At 36.9% G+C, this 23,707-nt stretch overlaps 3 protein-coding genes across 3 annotated transcripts; 1 reads left to right on the plus strand and 2 right to left on the minus strand.

Moving 5' to 3' along the window:
• The first annotated feature begins 4,719 nt into the window (after positions 1-4,719).
• Positions 4,720-6,090, plus strand: LOC143561086 (putative transcription factor At3g04930). Its single transcript, XM_077049228.1, has one exon. It carries the CDS (start codon positions 4,841-4,843, stop codon positions 5,957-5,959), a length of 1,119 nt encoding a protein of 372 aa, XP_076905343.1. The 5' UTR covers positions 4,720-4,840; the 3' UTR covers positions 5,960-6,090.
• Positions 6,091-6,320: 230 nt separating this feature from the next.
• On the minus strand, positions 6,321-7,318 carry LOC143561077 (protein LATE FLOWERING-like). The gene is made up of 2 exons (XM_077049224.1): positions 7,179-7,318; positions 6,321-7,070 (listed from the first exon to the last, which is right to left on the minus strand). The coding sequence occupies exon 2, from the start codon at positions 7,058-7,060 to the stop codon at positions 6,614-6,616; it is 447 nt and encodes a 148-aa protein (XP_076905339.1). The 5' UTR covers positions 7,061-7,070; positions 7,179-7,318; the 3' UTR covers positions 6,321-6,613.
• A 5,564-nt stretch (positions 7,319-12,882) lies between these two features.
• Positions 12,883-21,594, minus strand: LOC143561087 (sterol 3-beta-glucosyltransferase UGT80A2-like). Its single transcript, XM_077049229.1, has 14 exons — positions 21,353-21,594; positions 19,593-19,795; positions 19,272-19,508; positions 18,726-18,837; positions 18,261-18,431; positions 17,125-17,188; positions 16,338-16,394; positions 15,081-15,259; positions 14,778-14,908; positions 14,066-14,168; positions 13,883-13,959; positions 13,671-13,718; positions 13,435-13,584; positions 12,883-13,295 (listed from the first exon to the last, which is right to left on the minus strand). Exons 1-14 carry the CDS (start codon positions 21,525-21,527, stop codon positions 13,077-13,079), a joined length of 1,926 nt encoding a protein of 641 aa, XP_076905344.1. The 5' UTR covers positions 21,528-21,594; the 3' UTR covers positions 12,883-13,076.
• Positions 21,595-23,707: the final 2,113 nt, after the last annotated feature.

A 23,707-nucleotide genomic window follows, 5' to 3' on the forward strand; every position in this document is an offset into this window, starting at 1 on the left:
GTGAAAACCGGCATATCAGTGTTTTGAATAAATTAACCGTTCGACGCGCGGTTGTCAATAGGTTAGTTCGGTGTCCTCTATCATGATTTGTGCGGTTAGGACCGGCACTTTCATTTAGTAGGATGATCAAACGTTACCTATGACTGACCTGCGTGAAGGTTTGCCGTTTTTTGTGTTTATGCGGGTTTTGCCGCCTTCTACACGCAACGATTTCTTCACACTTATTTATGCGGTGAAAACCGGCATATCAGTGTTTTGAATAAATTAACCATTCGACGCGCGGTTGTCAATAGGTTAGTTCGGTGTCCTCTATCATGATTTGTGCGGTTAGGACCGGCACTTTCATTTAGTAGGATGATCAAACTTTACCTATGACTGACCTGCGTGAAGGCTTTCCTTATATTTTCTTTAAAAATTTGTCGTTTTGTGTTTATGCGGGTTTTGCCGCCTTCCACATGCAACGACTTGTTTTCCCACTTATGTCTGCGTTGAAGACCGGCATATCAGTGTGGAAAGTTCATTAAGTATAAATGTAAGACCATCAGCGTCAATGTGATAAGGAGAATCATTTCCATTAGAAGTGGCTCTGGGCCTTTTCTTTTACAAGTTTGGAATTGATCTACATGCAGACTGTGTAATTGAGCTCCCTTCCATGTTCTTGGGAGAGTCATCGAGCCTTTCGAGCCGATATGCACTTGGTTCGGAATCTCGTTGTTTACGCAGTATGTAGTCTCCGACATTGAAGCTGCAGTTTTATTCGTGTTTTCCCCAACTGGGGTTCTACACGCATTAGCCTGCTCAGCGTTCATTACGCCACGAGGTGCGTGAGCGTCCCATCTCTGACAAATGCTTCGACGATGTCCTTCAAGTCTACGCATTCCTCGGTGTTGTGGCCTCTTGTCCTATGGAAGTCACAGAATTTGCTCTGATCAGCGTTGTGACGCTCTCGGATTATTAGAGCCTTTGGCCATGGGAGTCTCTCGGTGTCGAATATCTCGGTGACGCTTTTGGTGAGTGGCGTCCATCTGGAGTTCCGGTTTGACGACGGCATGTTATCCTTTCCGCCTAACCGAGGGTGCGAGCCGGATGAGGTGTCAAAGTTTACCCTTGACTGCCAAATGCCTAGCTTCCTCTTTTTGTTTAATCAGGCGGTAAGGACATTGTTTTCTCTTGTTTTCTGGGTGTAGAGGTTTGTGCTCTGGGGAAGATCTCTACCCAATTGCTTTTCCGTTTCCGCGAAGCGTTTAGCTGCTGTCATGATGGCATCCCATGTGGATGGCATGCCATCTTTACCCGTTAAGGTGCGGATGAGCTCTGGGTCTTTTGTGCCCTGGATGAAAGCAGCGCGAACAAGATCTTCGCTAATATTACCCAGACTTAGCTTCTTTGAGTTGAAGCGAGTGATGAAGTCTAGCAAAGATTCATCTTCCTCTCGAATGCAATTGAGGATTGTCCATTGCTCTTCGGTATACTTTCTTTGTTGGCTGAAGTGTTGGCTAAACTTCTGTTGGAAGTCTGCCCAATCGTAGATGTGGTGGACCGGTAGACGGTCGAACCACGCTCTGGCTGCTCCAACCAGCGTCATCTGAAACATATAACACCACGTGGGTTCCGTCCAGTTGCTGACGGTTGCCCCCGCTATGAATCTGTTCAAATGATCGTCTGGGTCGGATATACCATCATAAGTGCCGATGTTGGACATCTGTTTGGCACTTCTTGGGGCGATTGCTTCCGCAATGTCCCTTGCAAACTTGGAGGTTCCCGCATTTGCAGCGGTTGGTCTGAAGGTTTTAGAGAAGTCACGTGGGTTTCCACCCGCGTTTTTTGGTTTGAAGGTTTCTCCAAAATTCCTTCTCGGTTGGAAGTCCGTTTCCTTACGCTTCCCTTTCGCCCTATGGCGAGGGTTTGCGTCGGTGTCGGATTCCTCCGAATCATCGTCCAAGTACTCGCACTCATTGCTCATGTTGAGCTGTTGAGTGCTTCTGAATTCGTCAGCCTGTTGGAGTGAATGCAAGCGTTCATCCAACTCAGCTTGGAATTCCTTCTGACGTGCTTCGACCCACGCTTTAACTTGATCGAGTGTTCGGGGGAGCCTCGTCTGTTTTCTCTCCAACTGGGTATTGGTGAATCCCAGTGAATGATTGTTTACTGCACTTGCCCCCGCTCGGGTAACCAGGGTAGTGTTGGTAAAATTTACTGCACTTGCCCCGGCTTGAGTAACCGGGGTAGTGTTCGTAAAATTTGTGTGCTCGCCGGTGTTCCTCCCAGTAGCTGGGGTTGTGATTACCGGGATTTCTTGGTCACCCGCTGGCTTTGGCAACGGAGTAACCTTAACCATCTTTCCAGAAGTTTGAAAAAACTGAATGAATTAGTTCTAGCTTTTATGCACGGATGGCGCCAATGAAGAAACACTAGGTGACCCCGGGCAGATTACGGATAATCTGGGGGTTAAATAGATGTTTCCCACGAGGGGTTATGTCAGGCAAAGATGGTTCTTCTGGTGACCTGCAAAACAGACACCGTGAGCTCGTCACTTAGAAGGGGGGGGTACCTCCTTGTGACCACCCTCAGGCGTGAGAATCAGACTAGATTGCTCTTGAATATAAGTGTATATTAAGAGATTGCTAGAAAAGATAAGATGTGATAAGGTAATGTAATGTGTCCATACCATTCCAAGGTGTTGGAGTATTTATAGCCGAAGGTAGGTTTCCAAGCAGGTACAGCCGGCTGAATAGTATTCATGTTCTGCCAACCGTGGGCTACGCACGTGCCATGCTGGTGGTTGGTGGGTAGGCAGCGGCTGATAGTGACCAGGCCGGCTGTGTACTATTCCTGTTCCACCAACTGCAGGCTATGCACGTCCTCCGACAGGTTGGTGAGTAGGCAGCGGCTGATAGTGACATACAGTACAAGAGCGTGCTGCTCGTCATACTGTTGTCAGTGAGCTGTCGTATCTTTGGTCAGATCTTTTGTCCATACCTCGTCAGGTACAGTACAAAAGATCCTCCAGTATCGTACGGACTGGCTCATTTGTGCGGGAGTGTTCCCGGCTTTGTGCGGGAGTGTTCCCGGCTTGCTCACTCCTTCTTCAGGTGACATTACTGAATTATTTAAGAATTAAGTGCCTTGTGCGTGTAGCCTTGCTGCGCGGTTAGCCTTCCCTGATGGCTAGTATCCGTTGCTGCGGGAACTGGCGGAGTACGTCGACCATTGAGAGGCTTTTCCTGCGGGAACAGCTTGCGTACTGCGCGTAAGGACGTCACGTCTCTGAGCATGGTGGGTCCTGCGGATCCAGTTGGTTTCTGCGCAGACGTCTCTTCAAGGTGAGTCTTGCGAGTTTAGCCTTTGCGCAGACGTCCCTGTTGAATGTGAGTCTTGCGGGTTCAACTGCGCAGACGTCCCTCTTTGAGGTGAGTCTTGCGGGTCCAACTGGGCTCTGCTGGGACCTACCTCTTCAGCTTACTTACAGTGGCAAAGCATGGATGAAAATGTCGAGGTGGCCGGATTCAATACGTATATAAAATTCATAAATCGGGGAGGCTGGCCGGGCTCAAAATCTTCGGACGAGAACGGGTAAATATATACTACGTATAAAAATTTTTGGATAAAATGCACATATATTTACACTACTAAGCAAGAAAACGAGGGTGACCCTCACAATACATGCCTCCTCCTTGCTTACTTGTATATCTTCTATTCAACTTATTTACAACCCCAACATAAGTATGATAAATCATCATCATCATCATCATCATCATCATCATCATACTCAGTAATCCCACCAATAGCAAAGCTATGGTAGGGTCTGAGGAAGGTAAGATGTAGACAGCCTTACCTCTACCATGTAGGAATAGAGAGGTTACTTCCGGTGAGACCCCCGGCTCGATAGTAGTTTTGCATCAAGCCTTGGACATAAGGCACATAACACTCAATCATCGGCACACCCGCCGATTGGTGCATGTACCCTTGTCTTTCGGTTATCAACACCACCACATGATGCCTGATTAACCTTCCGCCACTTTTAACGTTATTTTTACGAGATTAGTAAAATAATGTCAAAATTAGTGCACTTTCACTTTTACCCACCCAAGAATTCACACATATATACATTATTTGCGCGCATCACAAGCAGGGCACATAAGTATGATAAATATGATGTCAAAATGTATCTAAGTTAGTTTTAATATACGCACACTTTGATGAACTTTTAATGAAGGGAGATAAAAAATAAGGCTTGCTATATTTTTTATTAACTTTTACGGTTTTAACAGTTGATAAAATATGAGATGTGACTATATCTGAATAATCAAACGTTTAGTTTAATTGGATGCTGGCATGTTTAGTGATATTTATCTTCTATGATGTAGAATACAATTTGAAGTATATTAGATAGATGTGTGAATTGGTGTTGGTGTCCTATAATTCTTGTAGCAATAGATTAATACAATTTATAGTACATATTGAGTTTCAGTTTTTATTAAATTAAAGAGTGATGTTTTAATCGAAATAAAAAACAAACAAGCAACAAATTGTGCCATCAATACCCATTTTTGGATAGCGTATTGGTTTAGAATACATTGCCTTTTATGAACATAACTAAATGGTAATTTAATGCATGTTGGTTTAAAATAACTAAATAATTATATTCTTGTATATACTTTTTTAATAGCAATAATCTCATCTCAATTTCCCATTGAACATTTCAAGATTCAACCATAGACTATTCGCAACTCACCATGGGCCTAACTAACTTCCACCGTGGCCCATAAATTAGGTTCGCCCGGTCCGCACCAACACCCACCATACCAGACCCTCACCGAACCCTAGCTAACCACCAACCATGGCTTCCGACGACGACGATCACACCGCCACCGTCTACGGCGAAGAAGATTTCATCGACGACGACGAAGAAGAAGACGTCGATTTGATCGACGAAGACGACGACGACGAGGAAGACGATTCCACGTCATCCGCCGCCGGCGAGGCTGCCGGAGAGGTCACGATCGCCGTCGCCGGCGTTCCAAACGTATCCACACCAATCGCCGTCACTCCGGTTCAATCAACCGCCGGTTCAGTCGTCCGATCTGAACCGGTCGAACCGAAGAAGCCGTTAGACGACTCACGGCGGTTGTTTCAACGGTTATGGACCGATGAGGATGAAATTGAGCTGTTGCAAGGGTTTCTGGATTATACTAGCCAACGCGGAACGAGTAATTCGCATCATCATGATACGACGGCGTTTTATGACCAGATTAAAGGTAAATTACAGTTAGAGTTTAATAAGAATCAGTTAGTTGAGAAGCTTAGACGGTTGAAAAAGAAGTACCGGAATGTTTTAGCTAAGACTAGTGCTGGTAGGGAGTATGTGTTTAAAAGTCCTCATGATCAGGCTGCGTTTGATTTGTCGTGTAAGATCTGGAACGAGCCGGCGGCTGCTGCGGTCTCCATCGCGGCAATTGACGATGAGGAGACTCAAAACCCTAGCCTAGGTTTGAATTTGAATGATAATAATGGAAATGGAATTGGAAGTGGTGAGCCGAATAGCTCGGAGAAGAAAGTGCCGAGGCCACGGAAGCGGGCTCGGTCTTCCGCGGTTAAGATTGAAGAGAATTATAATCAGCCGCAGCATTATGCACAGGCTTCGGGTGCAGGGGCGGGGGTGTTGAATTCAAATTTGGTAAATGCTGCGACTGCGAATTTGGTTGAGGAAACCGTGAAGAGTTGTTTATTGCCATTGTTTAAGGAATTGGTTAACAGTTCATCGAACGGGGCGTCTGGGAACTCGAGGGGATTTGGGTTAGGGTTAGGAGGAATGAATTTTCTGATTGGGGATATGAGTGATGAGAAATGGAGGAAGCAACAGATATTGGAATTGGAGGTTTATTCGAAGAGGTTAGAGTTGATGCAGGATCAAGTAAAGTCGTCGTTGGAGGAGTTCAGATCGATGGGGAATTCATGAAGCTCTGATCATATGGAGGCCATATGTGAGTGATTTCTAGAGTTCATATATTTATTTTCTTGCTTTTTTAAGTTGTTTAGTTTTATGGTCATATAAAATGAAGCATGCTGAGGCTGGCTGGCTATTCTAATATGTTTAGTGACTGTCTTTTCTTCTTATAAGCTTTGGTGTTAAAATAATGTTAGTTTAAATGCTTAGCCTTTTTTTATTTGTTTTATGATATCAATGAAAACAACAAAGATATTGAACACAGAGTTAACATAATGCCTTTGTTTAACTTTTATGCATTATATGCCTTTGTTTGAACTTTTGTGACACTATTAAAGTATATATCTATCATCTTTAAGTCAAAGTGGTAGGCAAAAACCATGAAAGTTAAAGAATTTATGCTCTTGTCACTTTTCCAAAGTGTTTAAACATATTAAAATATATAAATTGACATTGCACCATCAAATTATTCTCTAAAATGCAAACATGTTTAGACTTCATACACTATCTCTGACTACATATTGTCTCTAAAAAAGCCACCTTATCTCAGATATCTCAAGAAACTGAAATCCCAAAACTTACCAAAAGTGGGAAAACAAAGAATCCAGAAAAAGATTCCTCCTTTTAACCCAATTTTGCTTTTTACACATAAAATCAACCATCAAATCATAAATGGAGTGAAAGATCAAGCTTTTGAGTATCTTTCTCAACACCTTTACTCTCATTCATCACACACATATCTTCTTGTTCAATCACATAAGGACTCTGATTGATGTAACCGTCTCTGTAGAACATAATATTATCAAACCGAGTCGTATCAGGTCCAAACTGTTGACCTTGAAACTGACAGTAGTTATAAAATGATGGATTAATAATCCCATAAGGATTTGTTGGAGCAAACAGCAATGGAGTTTGAGGGATCAAAGAAGCAAAATTGTTGCATCGAGCGATGTTTGCTGCGCGTTTAGCTTTTCTTGATGCTGTTCTTTCTTTCTTGTGAGCATTTTGATGACCTCCTAAAGCTTGAGAGCTGTAGAACTTTCTAGAACAAAATTGACATGGGAAAGACTTCATGGTTTTCTGTTCATCATGCACAGCATTTCCACCTTCCATTTGTTTTAGCCTGAAATAATAGGAAATTGAAACATGGATTATTAAGAATTCACTATTTTAAGCAAAACCCATAAAAGATATTATGTCAAAGATAGTAAACACAAAAAAATATTAAGACCTTGAAGACTGAAGATAGAAAAGTGTGATCAGAAGGGTGGCAGGGAAAATGAAACCTAAAGATAACAGTTTTTTTCAGAGTTAAAGATGGGTAGAAGAAGATGAACTAGTTCAGAAACTAGTTATTATGATTGGAAAATGTGAAGGTGTGTTAATATATATATACTCATACATATATCATATATGTACATACATATGTATATATATAGAGAGTGAGAGATGGAGAAGAGAGAGAGAGGGGTGTAATGTATGGGCTTGGGAACAGAAGAGATAAGAGAGGGATAGGTGAATAAGTGTACACCGATACCACTCTGCATGCTACTGCAAAGATATCTTTCTCTCTCTATATATGTATATGTATATGTGTATATGTAGAGAGAGAGAGAGAGAGAGGGGTAAAGTTAAAGAATGGGAATTGGGAAGTGGAATCTAACGTCTTCGTTCTTTATTCACTTAAAAGTTTCTGACAGTTTATGGGGTTACATGGGCACTTGGCTTTATTTTGCAGGCAAATATCAAGCTAGTAGTATGTAAGTTGTGTTTGTCAAAATAAAAATGAATAAACTTACATAATGTATAGTTGCTTTCTTACCCAGGTGTTAAACCTGGACTGAGCCGACCGCCGGCTTGGTTCGGGAACAATGAACCGCTATGTAATAGGCGCGACTGGTTTAAAGTTTTCACGTTGAACCCGTAACCCAGGTTCACTGATTGAACCAAATTTTGAGGTTTTTATATAGTTTTCACTTTATAGCTAATGGATTAAGTTTAGTTACTTATGTAGTAGAAAGTCAAAACCAAACTCTAAATCTTAAGCCCGTCCAAGCCATTACACAGTGCCCCCATTGTTTCCTAACTGAACTAGGGTGGTGTTCGATTGGTGGTCTAACCGATTGGTATGAGTTCGAAAGCCTTGGTTACGCCTAGACTTGAGTGTTGCTAGGAGCAAACTTTACTTTTGCATTTTTGTAAGTATAACAAAACAAAATTTAAACACAAAAATTTAAAACTTTGCTCCCTTGTCACAAGTTAAATGGAAATGTCTATAACATTTATATTTCTTTGTATTATATTAGGTATTTGTATCGATTATAACAGTTTCATGTGCGTATTTATACTTGAACTAAATGTGTATGTAAATCTGATTAGAGGATCTGTATTGGGAACAGATGCAAGATTCAAAGGTATTCCTTGTGGAAACTTGATAATGCGACCATGGACATAAGTCGTTCTTCAAGCGAACCATACGACTCATGTTCAAATCAAACGCTTTTAGATTTTCTGAAAACAATTATCCTTTTAGAATTATGACAATAAAATGATTTGTTATATCAAACTATATGTAAGAATTCAATCTGAGAAAATGATTTGTGAGTAAGCCTGTTGATGTCACGAATCATTTTCTAGTGGGGACTGATGCAAATTGTGTAAGTGGATGGGGATTTTTAAAAGTATGTGTTTTATAGATTATTATGAGTTGGATGATACTGCAAAAGTAACACCGCAATTGTCTTGCAACTATTTTCTATTGGCTGCCTGCTCTGTTCTGCCACTCCTATTTCCTCTTCCCATGCAACTGTTTTCTGCCTTCCATTTATCCTCATACTTTTTTTTATATTAAAAAATAATAGATATATAAAATTAAAAAGATGAGGTAGGTTGTAAGTTATTAAATAAATACTAGTTTTTTGGACCCCCACCTTGCGACGTGATAACTAAACCGAATAAAAAATAGAAGTAGAAACGTTAAGCCGTGTGTATCCATGTTATAAAAGAATATCGACATGTGTTTTACATCGAAAATCATAAAACGAATAAGAATATGTATTGCGGCGGGGCCGTTAAACTGTCCCAAAAATAGACGTAGAAATGTTAAATTATGCAAGCTCATGGTGGTGTGTTAACTTGCAATTTTTTTTACAAAGCGTAAAACATTAGACAAGTAACTTATAAAGTGTATGGTTTATTTTTATTTTTTTTAACGGCTAATTTCGATCACTGGCCTACCAGCTCATCTCCGTTCACCGAGTACCTTAGAGGCAAAGACCAACCTCAAGAGTAGTGTTGTAAAAATCGGGACTAGTCGACAACTCCGATCTTAATTTCGGGCGATTTTCGGTAAATTTTGGCAGTTTCTGGCTAATTTCTAGTGACTCCAACAGTTTCCGGCCAATTTCCAGCGACTCCAGCAATTTCTGGCCATTTTCTGATGATTCCATATATACATATACATATTTATATAAATATATGTGTGTGTGCGCACGTATGTGTGAAAATGACATAAAAATATGGTGTGAATTTATAAAATACAGTTAAAAATGTGTATGTACATAATCGCATTTATAATGTGAGTATAAAATTGAAAATCATATATAAAGGTTAATCTCGATTAATCGTTAGTCCCCATTACAGCGTTCGACTAGTGATTTGCGATTTCTGTAACACTACTCAGGAGGAAATCTACCATATTTGAGAAAACCCTCTGGCCCAACATAACCCCCCGGCCCCGGTCACGGGTGGGAGTTGAACCTAAGATATCTCTCTTGTTAAATTAAAATCTTTAAATCCCACTTTAACTAACCTCAACTAGTTGAGCTAGATAGAGATCATTGGCCAAAGTGCAAGTTAAATAAAAAATAATAATAATAACACTAAACATTAATGATTATATTGTATTTTAGAACTACTTTCAAAAAAAGAAAGTAAATTTATTGTACAAAAGTATGATAGTGTATATCACTCACATAATCATAAAAAGAGAGAACCAATCAAAAGCATTGTACAAATGATAAAGCATACGGTGAAAATATTAAAACAGTGCAATTGAATAGTAACATCTTGCAAACTTTATTAACAAATAATAAAGTATGATTTTCATTCCTATGATTTGTTAAAATTTAATATTTTAATTCAAAAGCTTAAAATTTTGACTTTTTCTTGTCTATAATATTTCATTTTTATTGCAGTTAAAGCCATAGCAGCTAACTTCATTCGGTTAGGACGCGCTTGGTTTCGAAAATTCGTAGATATTGAAAGGAATTGGAATTTAAATCCTGTGACATAGCGTGTTCGTGTGACAAAAAAATAATTAGAATTTGAAAGTAATTTCAATCATATTCCACGTGTATTGGAATTCAACAATTCCTTCACTTTCAAAAGCATAGTTAAAAATAACGTTGGAAAGTTCAATTTGGTTCGGGTCAAAAGGTTTTGAGTTGGAAGGGGTTTCAGATCGAAACAGGACGAGTTCGGCACGGAACGAATTTTGGATCAGAATGGGTTCAGTTTGGATTTTGGTTCGGAACAAGTTTTAATTCGAACGCGTTACGGGTCGGAACGAGTTCGTTCTAACCTGACCCGAAACTCGTTCCGACTCGAAGCTCGTCCCAACCCTTAAGTCCCTAACCAAAATAATCCTTTTTTTTAATCTACACGTTCCAACTGAAAACCATTTCGACGCAAAACCCGTCCCGACCCTAAAACCCGTCCCGACCCGAACCAAAGAAACATTTTTTGACTGAAACTTGTTTCGACACAAGCCCATCTTGACCAGAACAAAGTTAACCCCTTTTTTGAGTCGGCCCGTTCAGACCAAACTTGAACCCACTCGACGCAATTCGTTTGCCGGTCCTAGGGGGAGGGCATATAAGAAAAAAATATTTCAATTCCATCAACAAATTTATCGACCAAACACATTATAGATTTTTCAAAAAATCCATACCATTTCCAGTTCAAAATGCATTTCAAATTCTTTTAAAAAATTACACGAATCGAACGCACCCTTATTTTGTAAACTTTGTGTGAAATGACTATAATGCCCTTGTTATTAATACAAAAATTAAATAAAAAAATATTAAGAAGTGGGACCCATCTTCTCCACCAACACTTCATCTTCTCTCAGCATTCCGGCACCGTCAAGTGTTTTGACACCATCGTCATCACTCATCTCCGGTAAACCCTTGCAAGATTTTGGATAATAAATCAAGAAAAAGGAGGCAAACCATATCAATTCATAAACTGGAACAAAGGCAATTACTAGTTTATTAAACATAAACAAGCATAGCTCAATTACTCCTTAGTCCATTAATTAGTTATTGGGTATTTGGGTCTCATAATCCGTTTATAACTTTATTTTGTTTACTACTATAATAACTTTGTTTTGTTTACTGTTATCATAATAATTAACATGTAAAAAAATAAATTATGCATAATCAGATTGATTAAAAGTGTTAAAACCGATTTGGTTACATGTTTTAGCTTATACATTAGAAAATTATTGTTTCAGGTAACAAAATCATACATGTTTTACTTGCAATGTTGTAAAAAAAGGATAATTTCAATTTATTTGTTTTATTGCTATGATACTTTTCCAAAACTTCTGCTTGTTGAATGGAACCAAATAAAATTTGTTTTGAAAAGGTATATGAAACTTGTACGTGTTTACTTTGAACTTTTTCAGCTTTTCCAAAACAACTTTATTTGAAAAGTTATGGGAGGCATGCCTTTTCAATTTATTCTGAAAAGGCATGTTCAACTACTTGTACTAGTTCAAATAAAGTTCAACTTTTATTTTTCAAATACTTTTTCAAAATAATTTGTTATGAATGTGAAACAATTTGTACTATGTTAAAGAAATTGTTTTTATCGCTAGAATTCCACTGAAAAAGAACCAAAGTAATAAGTTTTACAACTAATTACATCGGAGAACTAACTTTCACATATAATTTCAATATTATTTAAGTAAAGAAGTGTAAAGTAAAAAATAAATTAAAAATCGTTAACCAGAAACATGTTATTAAGATAAACCTTAAGTTTTCATTACCATAAGTCAAAATACAAAATTTCTTAATTTTAAAAATATTAGGGGTTATTGAGCTTTGAGACTTTGTGTTAAGGTCATGGGTAATTGTTGATGCCAAGGATATTTTCCACCGCACCAACACCTCTTTTAGTCAAAAACACGTGTAATAATGATATTTGCATATATATATAGTTATATTATTATTATTGAATAGATTGAATTCGATATAGAATATAATTCGTCCCTAAATTAGAGGAGGGACACCCTGTATATACTAGGAATTATTGATGACGATAAAGTTCGATCGCTCTTATTAACCCAATAATCCCTAGTATATACACATGGTGTCCCTTCTCTAATTTAAAAATGAGTCATACTCTATATCAAATACAATCTATAATAATAATAATAATAATAATAATAATAATCATCATCATCATCATCTAATTTAAGGATATATAATAATAATAAAACCATATATAATTTCAGGATGAATCATACTCTATATAATAATAATAATAATATAACCATATATATCCGCTAATAAATAATGCTCTTCAATCATCAACACTTCAAGACACATAGACTTGCTCTTTAATTATTAACACTTCAAGACACATAGACGTTATAGTAAAAATCTTTATGCCCTTTATAGCGTCATTGGGGATACGGTGTAGGGGCTTTATCCATCTGTTTCGGTACCCTTACCCGGTACCATTGCTCATTACTACCCGTTACTGGTTAGGTCACAAAGCAGCAACCTTACCATTGTTTCAAGTTTCGTCCCGTCGAAGATGGCCAGAATAATGAATGCAATTAACCTAAAATATTTGAAAAACCATATAACCCCATACATGTTGACTTTGAAAGTATAAATCATAAACCAGAAATACTAGTTATAGTTACAAAACGTCTGTACTATACAACATAACAAATTAACACAAATCCAACAAATGTTGCCCCAATGAGGTGAAAACGTATACAAATGCATAATTACACACGCATCGAAATACAATGTTATACACGATGATGTTATACATGCATACCTACAAACATGTATAGGCAGGCAGGCACCCAATAAAAATATGGATTTTGGATTTAGGAACAACCGAAACAACCGGTTATAGAAAATGAATTCGAATGTTTGGGCGGCCGTGATGATGATTGTTTGGCTGGAGGTGGTTTTGATGTTTTGATTGGAGACGGTTTTGTGTCGGGCATTTGTTGAGGAAGATGTTTTAAGAAGGCTTTAACCGCGCCTTCTACCCCATCCTCATTCTCCATTGCCTTTGCAAGTTCCACCGCTCGCTCCTTCACCTGTAACATATCATAAATTGACGAGAATGCCCTTGAGTTGTTAGAAAAGAAAAGAGTTTTAACCTGTAACATGTTGACACCTCAACTATCCTTTCATACTTAAATGTAGTTTGTAACGATAACATGATGAGTTAGCTACCTTAGGATCCAGCATGAATTTAATCGCATCAACGAGCTTGTTAAGCGAAAACTGATCTACTGGTATTGGTAGCGGGCCCACACCTCTGCTGTGAACTCGATCTCCCCAAAAGGGTTGGTCGCTAAAGAAAGGTACAATTGTAGTTGGACACTGAAGTACAAAACAAAGTCAACAAATGTTCGTATAAAGCAACAAAGACTTTCTTTGAATAGTAAAACATGTTAAAGAAACATTACCGCAGCTTTAAGACCAGCAGCTGTAGTCCCAGCGCCTCCATGGTGCACCTGAAAGTATAAAAAACAGTCAACTAACTCAATTAAACCACAAACAATAGCAGAAGTGTTTCAATAATTGAAAACTTTTAAAACTAGATCATACAAAAGTGTAAAGTCTTCGATTATGAAAAATGTTAATAATAAATAGCAATGAAATTGTAATGAAAACTCACCACAGCTGAACATTGTAAGAAAAGCCAATCATGAGGTATGTTGTCTAATGTATATACAAAATCCTTTGGTTCGGTCACTGTGAGATGCAAATGCAAAATGAGGTATTTTCTTTCTTGACATAACATGGAAAACATAGATATTTAAACATCAGCATGTAAGAAATAGGGGAATTATGAACTTACAGTTACCAAGACCACCCCATCCTTTATTAATGATGCCTCGTTGTCCAGTAATTTCTAGAGCTTTGACAATTGTTTGTGTCATTTTCTCAGGCTCTTGAACAGGCTGACAATTAGTAAATTAAATTGTTTAAAATCATTAATCACTAATATTGAATAAAAAAAAGTATATTTTCCGTGAGCGGTGGTTTTTATATTTGTTTTAGATGCTAATCCAAACTTTTGAATAAACGATTTAGTTTTATGCCTTACAAATACAAGTTGGGACCTTTGACCTGTATCTTTTTTAGCTCATCTTTTTATTTCACCCATTTGACCCGTTAAAACATAAAATATATCCCAAATCGACCCATTGATAAGTACAAATGGGTTGACTTGTTTTTGCATGTACTATTTACATAAGAACCAGTGACAAAAAAGAAATACTTTCTGATATTATATATAATACAATCACATGTTCAGATTAGTGACAAAAAAGAAATACTTTCTGATATTATACATAATATAATCACATGTTCAGATGCTAGAAGAATTTGCTAAGCCCATCTTGTTTGCACAGTTTTCAATTTATGTATGTTCCATAATACATATTGTAGCCCTTAAGTTATACCCCTGCAATGCGCATACAACCTATGCTATGTTATTGTGACCTTAGTGTGCTTTTTTATAAAGATTATATACAGTAGAGTATCATAAATCTACAAGGAAAACTCACAAGGCTTCCAAACCCAATGTAGATAGGCTTTGGACCAGCTTTAAGCCATCTTACAAGGTCTTCAGGAGGCTGGTAGTTTGAAGCAAGATCAAGAAAGCAAAATCCAACTACATCAATCTTAGGTCCCCAATCTGCATTATAGTTAAAAATTAACTTCATAAAATGAGGCCTTGAATACCTAATAAAGCATATTGAGCTTCATTAATGTTAGTGCCTACATGTGGTATCAATGCTAATTATAAATGCCCGCATGTTAATAATCTAATGCCATATCATAATCAAGTATCAAGTAGTGTAAATCACCTTTTGGTTTTGGAACAAGATGAGGACTCCAAATGTATCCATATGGAATATTAGCCTCAGACGCTTGAGAGCCACTTAAATATGTGACAGGCCGCAACTTTAACTTTTTCTTTCTAACATCATTAATCATGTCTCGAATTCCAAGCCAAATCAAAGAGTCAACTATTTGATATGACAGCTGCACAACACATATAATATACATGAAGAGGTATGCACCCGCCTTAACATCGAGCGGGGCGGGTCAACCCACAAGATATAGACAAGAGGCTTGAAATCAGGATGTCATGAAGACACAAAGCCAAAACCTATGCGCATGGCGCATATCACATATGCTCACGCGTATCACATATGCTCACGCATCATATATGCTCACGCATATCACATCTGCGCGTGGCGCATCTGCGTGTGGCGCATATCACATATGCTCACGCATATCACATCTGCGCGTGGCGCATATCACATATGCTCACGCATATTACATATGCTTGCGCATATCACATCTGCGCATGAAACATCTGCGCGTGAGAATAAAGAGAAGACCTCGCGCATCCCCAGGATAGACGCATATCACACATGCACATAATCAACCACGTCCTTATCCAAATCAGGATAAGGACAACCATGATTGTGCTCATCAGACAACCTTCCAGAAGGTATCATTTAAAGAATAAAGAATATGCTGATGTTGACAGCTGCCAATGAAAGGTGGACAACTCAGCAAAACCCATGTGCTACCACGTGATTGCACATGGGTCAGGTGAAATACCTTGGTCAGAGAATAATCAATGAAAAAGCACCAGGTGTCCTAAGGACACGTGGCGCGAAGCAATAGGAGGAGGCCAAAAAGGCCCTAATTGGGTCTGAGCCCAATCATTGGAAACCCTAACACTATAAATACCACACCACCTCCACAAAGGGAGGTAAGCAAGAAAATACACTCTAAGTCCTTACTCACTTTCAGATTATTATTATCTTCTCCTACAATATCTTATTCTCACACCGGAGGGTTACCCCAAAGAGGACCCCTCTGTCCCTTTCTGAGGGGTAAGTTCACGGTGCTGCTCGTTTTGTAGGTGGAAGAATTCATACTCCGGAAAACCATCGGTGATATAGCACACTCATACCCGAGGAAGGTTGATCGTCTACTAGTAAGTCGATCCACGTTTCTTCAATACATAAAACTGTTTTGTTTAACTCTACAAAAGTTACATTAGCAGAAAATAAATTATTAATGTGGTAATTCAACCAATGAACTTTCTATATCCAGCTGGTTGCTTGACACGAGATAGAGGATGAGGAAATTCACTTGTAGGCCTGATATGCACAAGTCAAAGTCACTTATAACTAAAAAAAGATTCTCACTAAACTAAAAACGAAAAGAAGAAAAACACACTAGAAGCTAGGCCTGTAAGCAAACTGAGCATTCAGTGAAGCAAGATCAAGAATGAACACATGTCTCATCAACTGTTCATAGAGAGATTCAATTATCTTCATTTATTTTAATAAACGAATGAACACAAACAAAAAAAACTTTGTTCGTCTAGTTAAACGAACAAACATGAACACGTCTTGTTTGTTCATTTGTGCTCATGAACATTCGTTCACATGTTCGTTTGTTTACTTGGTTTAAGTTCATTCGCTTACGTTCATTTATATATTAATTAAAAATTGCTTGGCCCATTACAACTTAGTCTATTTTTATTAACTTTTTAAACCCAACGCATTGTTCTGCACGTTACTTTTAACTAGCTTTAACGTGGTTATGTTGGTTCATCGATGTTCAATTATATTTGTTTATGTTCGTGAACCTTTCATTTACATTGTCAACTAATATAAACAAACACAAACATGTTCATTTTTAACTTATGAACATGAACAAGAAACCTTGTTCGTGTTTTAACTGTTTGTTCGGGTAAAGTTAAACGAATGAACACAAACATGCATCGTTTGGTTTGTTTACAAAAAAAAAAAAGCAATTATTTATCAACCATCAGATTCCAAAAAAATAATAAGGTGCCTGATGAAGTGTCAAACAAGAGCTTACGTCCAGGGCATTGTGAAAAATATATGAATAGGTATTTTCAGTGCCTCGGCAACATGTGTATGTCCTGAAACATAATAAATCCAGTTAATGAGTAGTTAAGAAACCTTTTAATGCAATGTAATGTCATAGTTAAAAATGAAAAAGAGATGTTTACTTAAAAAGATAACACAAATAGCATCTCATGCTCCATTGATGAACGTAAGTCTAATAAGGACCATAAAGGAACCTACTTAACTCTCTGTAGGCTAGCTTGACCCATGACACCTTTTGTCCCTTTTAAAAATTTTAGTAAATAATGTATGTCTTAACCACAATTACAGAAACAATAGTATCGCAATAGTAATCTAAATATTTGAATGGAACGATACAAGAGTTTGTATACTTTAAAAAATAGACTTTGAGCAACTTTTGACATGTTTGAAACCGTTCCTCTTGCTGTAAAAAAAACAGATCATTTGATCTGTTTGAATTAAAACACAAACCCAATGATCCATTTATAAGTAAATGAGTTGAAATTTCCACCTCTGTTTAATTTTCATACATAGATATATATCAGATCTCGATCAGGGTCAGTTAGTTCTGTTAAGTATCTGATAGATATGCTGGAAATCGCATTGACCGAACTTAAGGTAATTGATCTGATTCGAGATAGACTAGATCTCCAAAAACAAATATATTTAGATAGATAATACTACAGTTACTAGATAGAAACTGATACAAATTGTCCACTATTTTACCACTTCATTCCTGCAACTAGCTAGGGAATTTTAGGCAGGAACAGGATCACCAGGTTCGCATCAGACTATCAGTATCTCAAAGGAATATCATAGCAATCGACCTTCAATTGAATTATGACCATAATGGATAAAAATTTAGGGAACCTTAAAACCTAATTCTGTGCATATACATAAACAAGAAATCTACAACTTGCAACTAACACGCCACAGCCCTAGCAGGTTCCATGTTATAGGCACGAGGAAACTTCATAGCAATTGATAAAGGTTCAAAATATCTTAGCATTTGAGCAAGAAAAAAATCAAAATCGATGCTCCTTGGAAAATTTGCCACAAGCAAATAAGTATACCAGTATTAAACTGATTATAGCGTATAAATGATTAAGCAACTCAGGTAGTTACCATATGCTGGAGGGTTGGCTATCATCGCATCAGCTTTAAACGGGATTCCAGTATCCATATCAGGTTCTTTGCATGCTGCAAGTAATGAAAAAATAATGTCTTTCATCTGACTCCTCTGAACAGGAATTTCTGAAGGACCAGAAGGCAAGAATCCTTTGTTCTTAACCATGTCTGCATAACATACACGCGCAAAAAACTTAAATCAGTAACTCCATGCTCCTACCTAAAAATCTCACTCAAATTAACATCAATAATAATAGCAACCAACTGATCAGAAGTTGAAAACATGATAAATAAATATGAGAATCACATACATATTTGTTTATCTTCATGGATAGATTTGTGTAGAACTATAGTACTATAAGTATTCTAATCATAGCATGTATTAACAATGCTCTTAGATTTTTGCCATCCAAAAGAGTAGAAGTCATCAAATTAATACAAAGACAGGTAATAGGAACATACATTCAGCAAGAACTTTTGGGTCGCCACCTAGGGGATAAAACTCCAATCCTGCAGTCAATACAAATTCCTTGTAATTTGAATGAGACGCTAGTCTTACGCGATGACCGTATTCCTGAAATAAAATCATATCAGGATTGAAAATGAGAGGAAAAAAAGAAATTCGAGTATGTTTTTAATGTTATTGAAGTTTAAATAACCACAAGCATGTTTAGCTAAACGAGCCATGTTCGGAATGACTCGTTTAACCTGTTTAGTTTTATACTTATTCTTAAGATACCTTTTTACATCAAATGAGGATAAAGATGTAAGGTTTAAAAATAATGGGTGTATGTAAATTTGTATATGTTGTTGCAAAGTTGCAACTAGTATCAATACACAAAAAAAACGTGTTTAACGGATTGTGTTCATAACAACTCGCAAAAATTCATGTTCACTTCAGGTTTACGTGCCCGACGATTAATGATTTTATTTCAAGAATAAAGTCATAAAGTGTTTGTTAAAACCTATAATAGCAGATGATAAAGAGCAATAAGTTTATGGGATCACCTGCAAACGCTTTCCGATTGCAACAAATGGCTGCACATCACCACGGGTTCCAACAATAAGAACTACTATTTGTAACGGTCTAAAATACCGAGGTTCTCCAAAGTCAGAGGGAAGTTCACATGCACCATACACTTCCCCACATCCACCCCCTAAAGCATTCAGTTCAGCATCTCCAGGTATCTCGAATTCTACTGTACCATCGTCTTTTACCGTAGCCATTTTGTTCAATATTTGCAGCTGCAAGATTTAAATTGTTCAAACAAGAATCACAAAAATGGAAGTGTAGATATCAAACAATTGCTATATGAAAACACAATTTACCTTATCATTTGCTGATAGTTTTTCACTTAATGATTGAGAGGTCTCTTCAGCGAGCATATTACTACGTTTAGGCCTCTCAGTTTTTGATTTTTCTAGCCTAAATGGGTTGAAAGATGATTCTGTTTTTGCAGCACTCCCTAATAGAAAACTTGAGATTTCTGACTGCAATTTACGCAATGCAGGCAAACTCCTGCTATCAGACCCTGCCACAAAAAAACATAACCAAATTTGAGGTCAAGAAAAAACATCTCACAAAAACCATAACCAATTCAATTACAAGACCATTTAAGCGTTCATCAAAAAGAAGAGAAACGCAAGAGCATCATATAGACAACTGCTTTCACAATTATGCATTTCTGGACTCAAGAAATTATTATGTTTCAAGTAACGAATTAAAGGCATTATCGACATAGTTTTTGAAGTGCAATATTAGTGATTAATTAATAAACCAATCCTAGGTCTCAAATTTAGTGTGAGTGCAATGCTTCTTTCTATATCATCTGATTAATCATGGTCCACCTTAGTCTTCTAGAAAAATATAGAATCACTCTGACACCGCTTCCAATCAGATATAAATATTAACTTAAATAAAGTTTGATAACCATTATAAATGAAGGGCAATTTTAAAATCTTTTGTTCCCTCGAGACTCTGTGTCGCTAGTTTAAATTATAATTTAGAAACTTGGACTATTGTCATTCCATTAGTCTACTACAGCCCTCTAAAACCATAGCTATTAAATGCGCTGCACGCACTCAAGGTGGATAGGCCTCACCTGGGGCCTAGGCACAAAAAGCGAGGGCATAAGACAAAAAAGGATGCTCAAAAAAATATATATTATAAGAAAATTAAATACTATTCTTCAAATAAAATAAACAAAACCTATTGTATAATATTTAATATAATCTAAATAGTACCAAAGTTTTAATTTTAAAATAGTCAAGATTCGAATGTAACTCCAAAACTTGAATAACAAAATGTTCAATGTAATTCCTTTGGCCTCTCCTAGATCTAAGTTTCAATCTCATTCCTTGTATTTCCTTTGCTCGCCTTTTATCTTCTCATGTTCATGTCACCTTCTTGGTTCCATACAACTTCACTTCTTAATTTTTCAAATTTAGGATTAGTATAATCGCAATTCAAGATCGAACTTTTTTTCCTTCTTTGCCTAGATAAAATGGACAATACCGAAGCGCTTGCTTAGAAACAAGAAGCGCATTTTTCAGGCGTCACCTGGAAAAGGGCCCTAGGCGCAAGAAGCGAGGGCTTTAACAACTACGAGTAAAATCAGGAAGACAAATGCTGCTACAGCTAAACAAGAATAGAACTAGGAATATTGCCTAATGGTATGAACCGTATTTTTCGATTTTTTTGGATATCACTATACTTATGCTAATAATATTCTCTAACAAATCATAACTAGCATTTACTATCAAACACCAGTTTTGTTATTACTTATTACTACATGCACTAGCAGAACAATAACAAGCAACTAAACAAATTTGTAAATCCAAATGAATGATAGTCAATTAATCTCATAACAACAGCACCTTATTTCACAGTAACTATTCAATCTCATATAATTACACATATGCATATGCCCTAAGCAATCTATTATTTCACATTCAGATACTAAACTAAACATTTTAATTCATTTCCTCTACAACTACACATCAAAACAAATCACTAAAACAACAACAAATAATAATAATAATAATAATAATAATAATAATAATAATAATAATAATAATAATAAACTCACTCGAATAACCGGTACCGCCACTAGAAACGGCATCATCTCGTTTAACCTCCACGTCAGCTCCAGTATTGCTGCTGCCAGCAACCTCCTTGTCGAGCTTAACTGCCACGTCACCAGTAGTCGTCAAACTAGAGCTGACCTGATCCTGCTTAATAACCGTTTCCGACGACTGCTCCATCGTCAACGGAACCACTGCTTATCCGATTGCAAAACAAGCGGCTCTCGTGTTTGTTTCAATCCAGATCTACAAATTCTTAAGTAGTTAAGTTCCGGCGAGTTTTAATAATACCACCAATCGTCGGAGTAACAGTTTAATTGGTCCGATTCTGATTATAGAGAAAGAGATAGATCAGAATAAGAGCGATGAATGAATATTATTATTGAATAACGGTGAACAGACCAACAGTTTACGGTCAACTTCAAGCGCCAAAGGGGTATTTTGGTAAATTTGGCTTGCGTAGAATCTTTTTGGCCAGAACATAAAACCATTTTTTTGAATGTGTATTGTTTTATGGAAAATAAAAAATAATAAAAAAATTATCTTTTGGTATATTATTTTGACCGTCACAGGTGGGTCAAACATTGTCACAACTCACAAGTAATTTCATATTATTTAATTCATTACTTTACTAAAAATAAATATAATAAAATATACGTGTCAGTTTTTTTTGTTTGAAAGAACGTTTTGAACTAATGAATGAGTGAAATAGAGATAATCGGATGAGTCATTGGCCTATCAGTGATCTGAATTGGTTGTTTAATAAAAAAGAGTGATTCGTCATTAGTTTAAATTAGGTTCAAATACATTAAGCCATTATCTTGTGGTCAAATGGAATGAGGCGATGCTTAAGGTTTGGGATTTTTGAGATCTCACATTTGAAGCCTGACAAGATTTTCTATAGTGGCGGGTCTCCTCATTAATAGTGTTCATACGTGAGTCAAGCCTAAAACGTTAAAATCAATATAGATAGTTGGCATTTCGTCTTAGAAAAATTCACTCATTTATTGAGGATAGTTTTCAAGCGTTGTTAAAAGGGAAAAAAAGGTTCGAATGCATTAAAATGTATTGTATTTGAACACGATAGTATAAACATAGTTGTTTTATATTAATATATTAAACAAATAACTTCTGTCATGTTGTGTGAATGGTTATGAGGTGTTTATAGCGTTTGTTGTTTTATGGGTGTTTAAGCAATTGATCCTCACTCATAACAATGTAAAAGAGTGGTGTTCCGTTTTACAATTTGTAACGAAGTCTATCTAAACTTTGTAGGATAATTTCACTTTTTATTTGTGATCTTTAATGCATCACCAAGTTGCAATAAATGGAAAAACAAATAAACCATAAATTTATACGTACAGTTTATTTTTAGGATAATTTCATTTTTTACCTGATCTTTAATATTTAAATTTTTTAACAAAATTATTTTTTCACCTAAAACACTTAACCTTATACTTGCGACCTTATTTTTAAAGAGACAAACATCATACCACTAACCACTAGATCACTATTTCATTAATTCATTTGACTTTTTTTTTAGCAACTAGACCACTCCTAATCATATAAAAGATATGCAAAATACTATTTTTCATAACTCGGACTCCTAACCTTCCTATGAAGGAAAACCTTTGGAGAAAGCCTTCATAATCAACCACCCCACCAAATTGATGATGGCAAATTGGCAATGCATTATCAAGTTAGAGGTTGTGTGTAGTGGGGCTACAAATGGAACGATTTTGGGCGATATGTTGGAGGAACAACCCCCCCCCCCCCTATGATAAGAGATGCGATAAGAGGGGGGGGGGAGGGTTCAACGAGAAATTATCACCTTGGTGTGTTTTGTTATATATATATTGGGCTATAACGCCACTACACCCCCCAAAACAAATATTCCTCATTTTTTGACGGGGCGTCGCATGACACTTATCGCCCCCAACCCTCATTTTAATTTGTAGCCCCCTACTATACATAGGTTAGATTAAGAAAAAGATATTAAGCCATAAATTTATACATAGGTCCTAGCTCTAAAAAAGCAAAATATGTTAGCCCCATATGCCTGGTTTTTTTCTATGCTTTAAATTCACATTTAATATCTATTGCCTAACATTAATTTATATTATTCCAGGCTAAATATCGTGTCATACCTTACTTTCACATGTTTAGTATGACCGATTGATTCCGGAAGCGGAGGCTTAAATTTGTATTACTTGTCTTAGGGTGTGTTTGGGATTGCTTATTTAAGAAAAAAAATAACTTTTTGTTAAAATGACTTATTAACTTATGAATATTTTAAAAAGAAGTTTTTAAAAATTGTTTGGATTAGCTTATGTGTTAGAGAAAACCAAAATGACTAACAA

Source organism: Bidens hawaiensis, unplaced genomic scaffold (assembly GCF_021521415.1).
Source record: "Bidens hawaiensis isolate Kalapana, Puna unplaced genomic scaffold, B.hawaiensis_p1.1 tig00020534_1, whole genome shotgun sequence".
Taxonomy (NCBI): Eukaryota; Viridiplantae; Streptophyta; class Magnoliopsida; order Asterales; family Asteraceae; genus Bidens; species Bidens hawaiensis.

What these genes read in the sequence shown, in the direction of transcription:
- LOC143561086 (XM_077049228.1), top strand. Translation starts at nt 4,841, where the DNA reads ATGGCTTCCGACGACGACGATCACACCGCCACCGTCTACGGCGAAGAA.
- LOC143561077 (XM_077049224.1), bottom strand. Translation starts at nt 7,060, where the DNA reads ATGGAAGGTGGAAATGCTGTGCATGATGAACAGAAAACCATGAAGTCT.
- LOC143561087 (XM_077049229.1), bottom strand. Translation starts at nt 21,527, where the DNA reads ATGGAGCAGTCGTCGGAAACGGTTATTAAGCAGGATCAGGTCAGCTCT. An exon ending in TGGCGGTACCGGTTATTCGA is followed by an intron (nt 19,796 to 21,352) that starts GTGAGTTTATTA and finishes TTTTTGTGGCAG; the next exon opens with GGTCTGATAGCAGGAGTTTG. An exon ending in ACATTGGGTTTGGAAGCCTT is followed by an intron (nt 14,169 to 14,777) that starts GTGAGTTTTCCT and finishes ACTAATTGTCAG; the next exon opens with CCTGTTCAAGAGCCTGAGAA.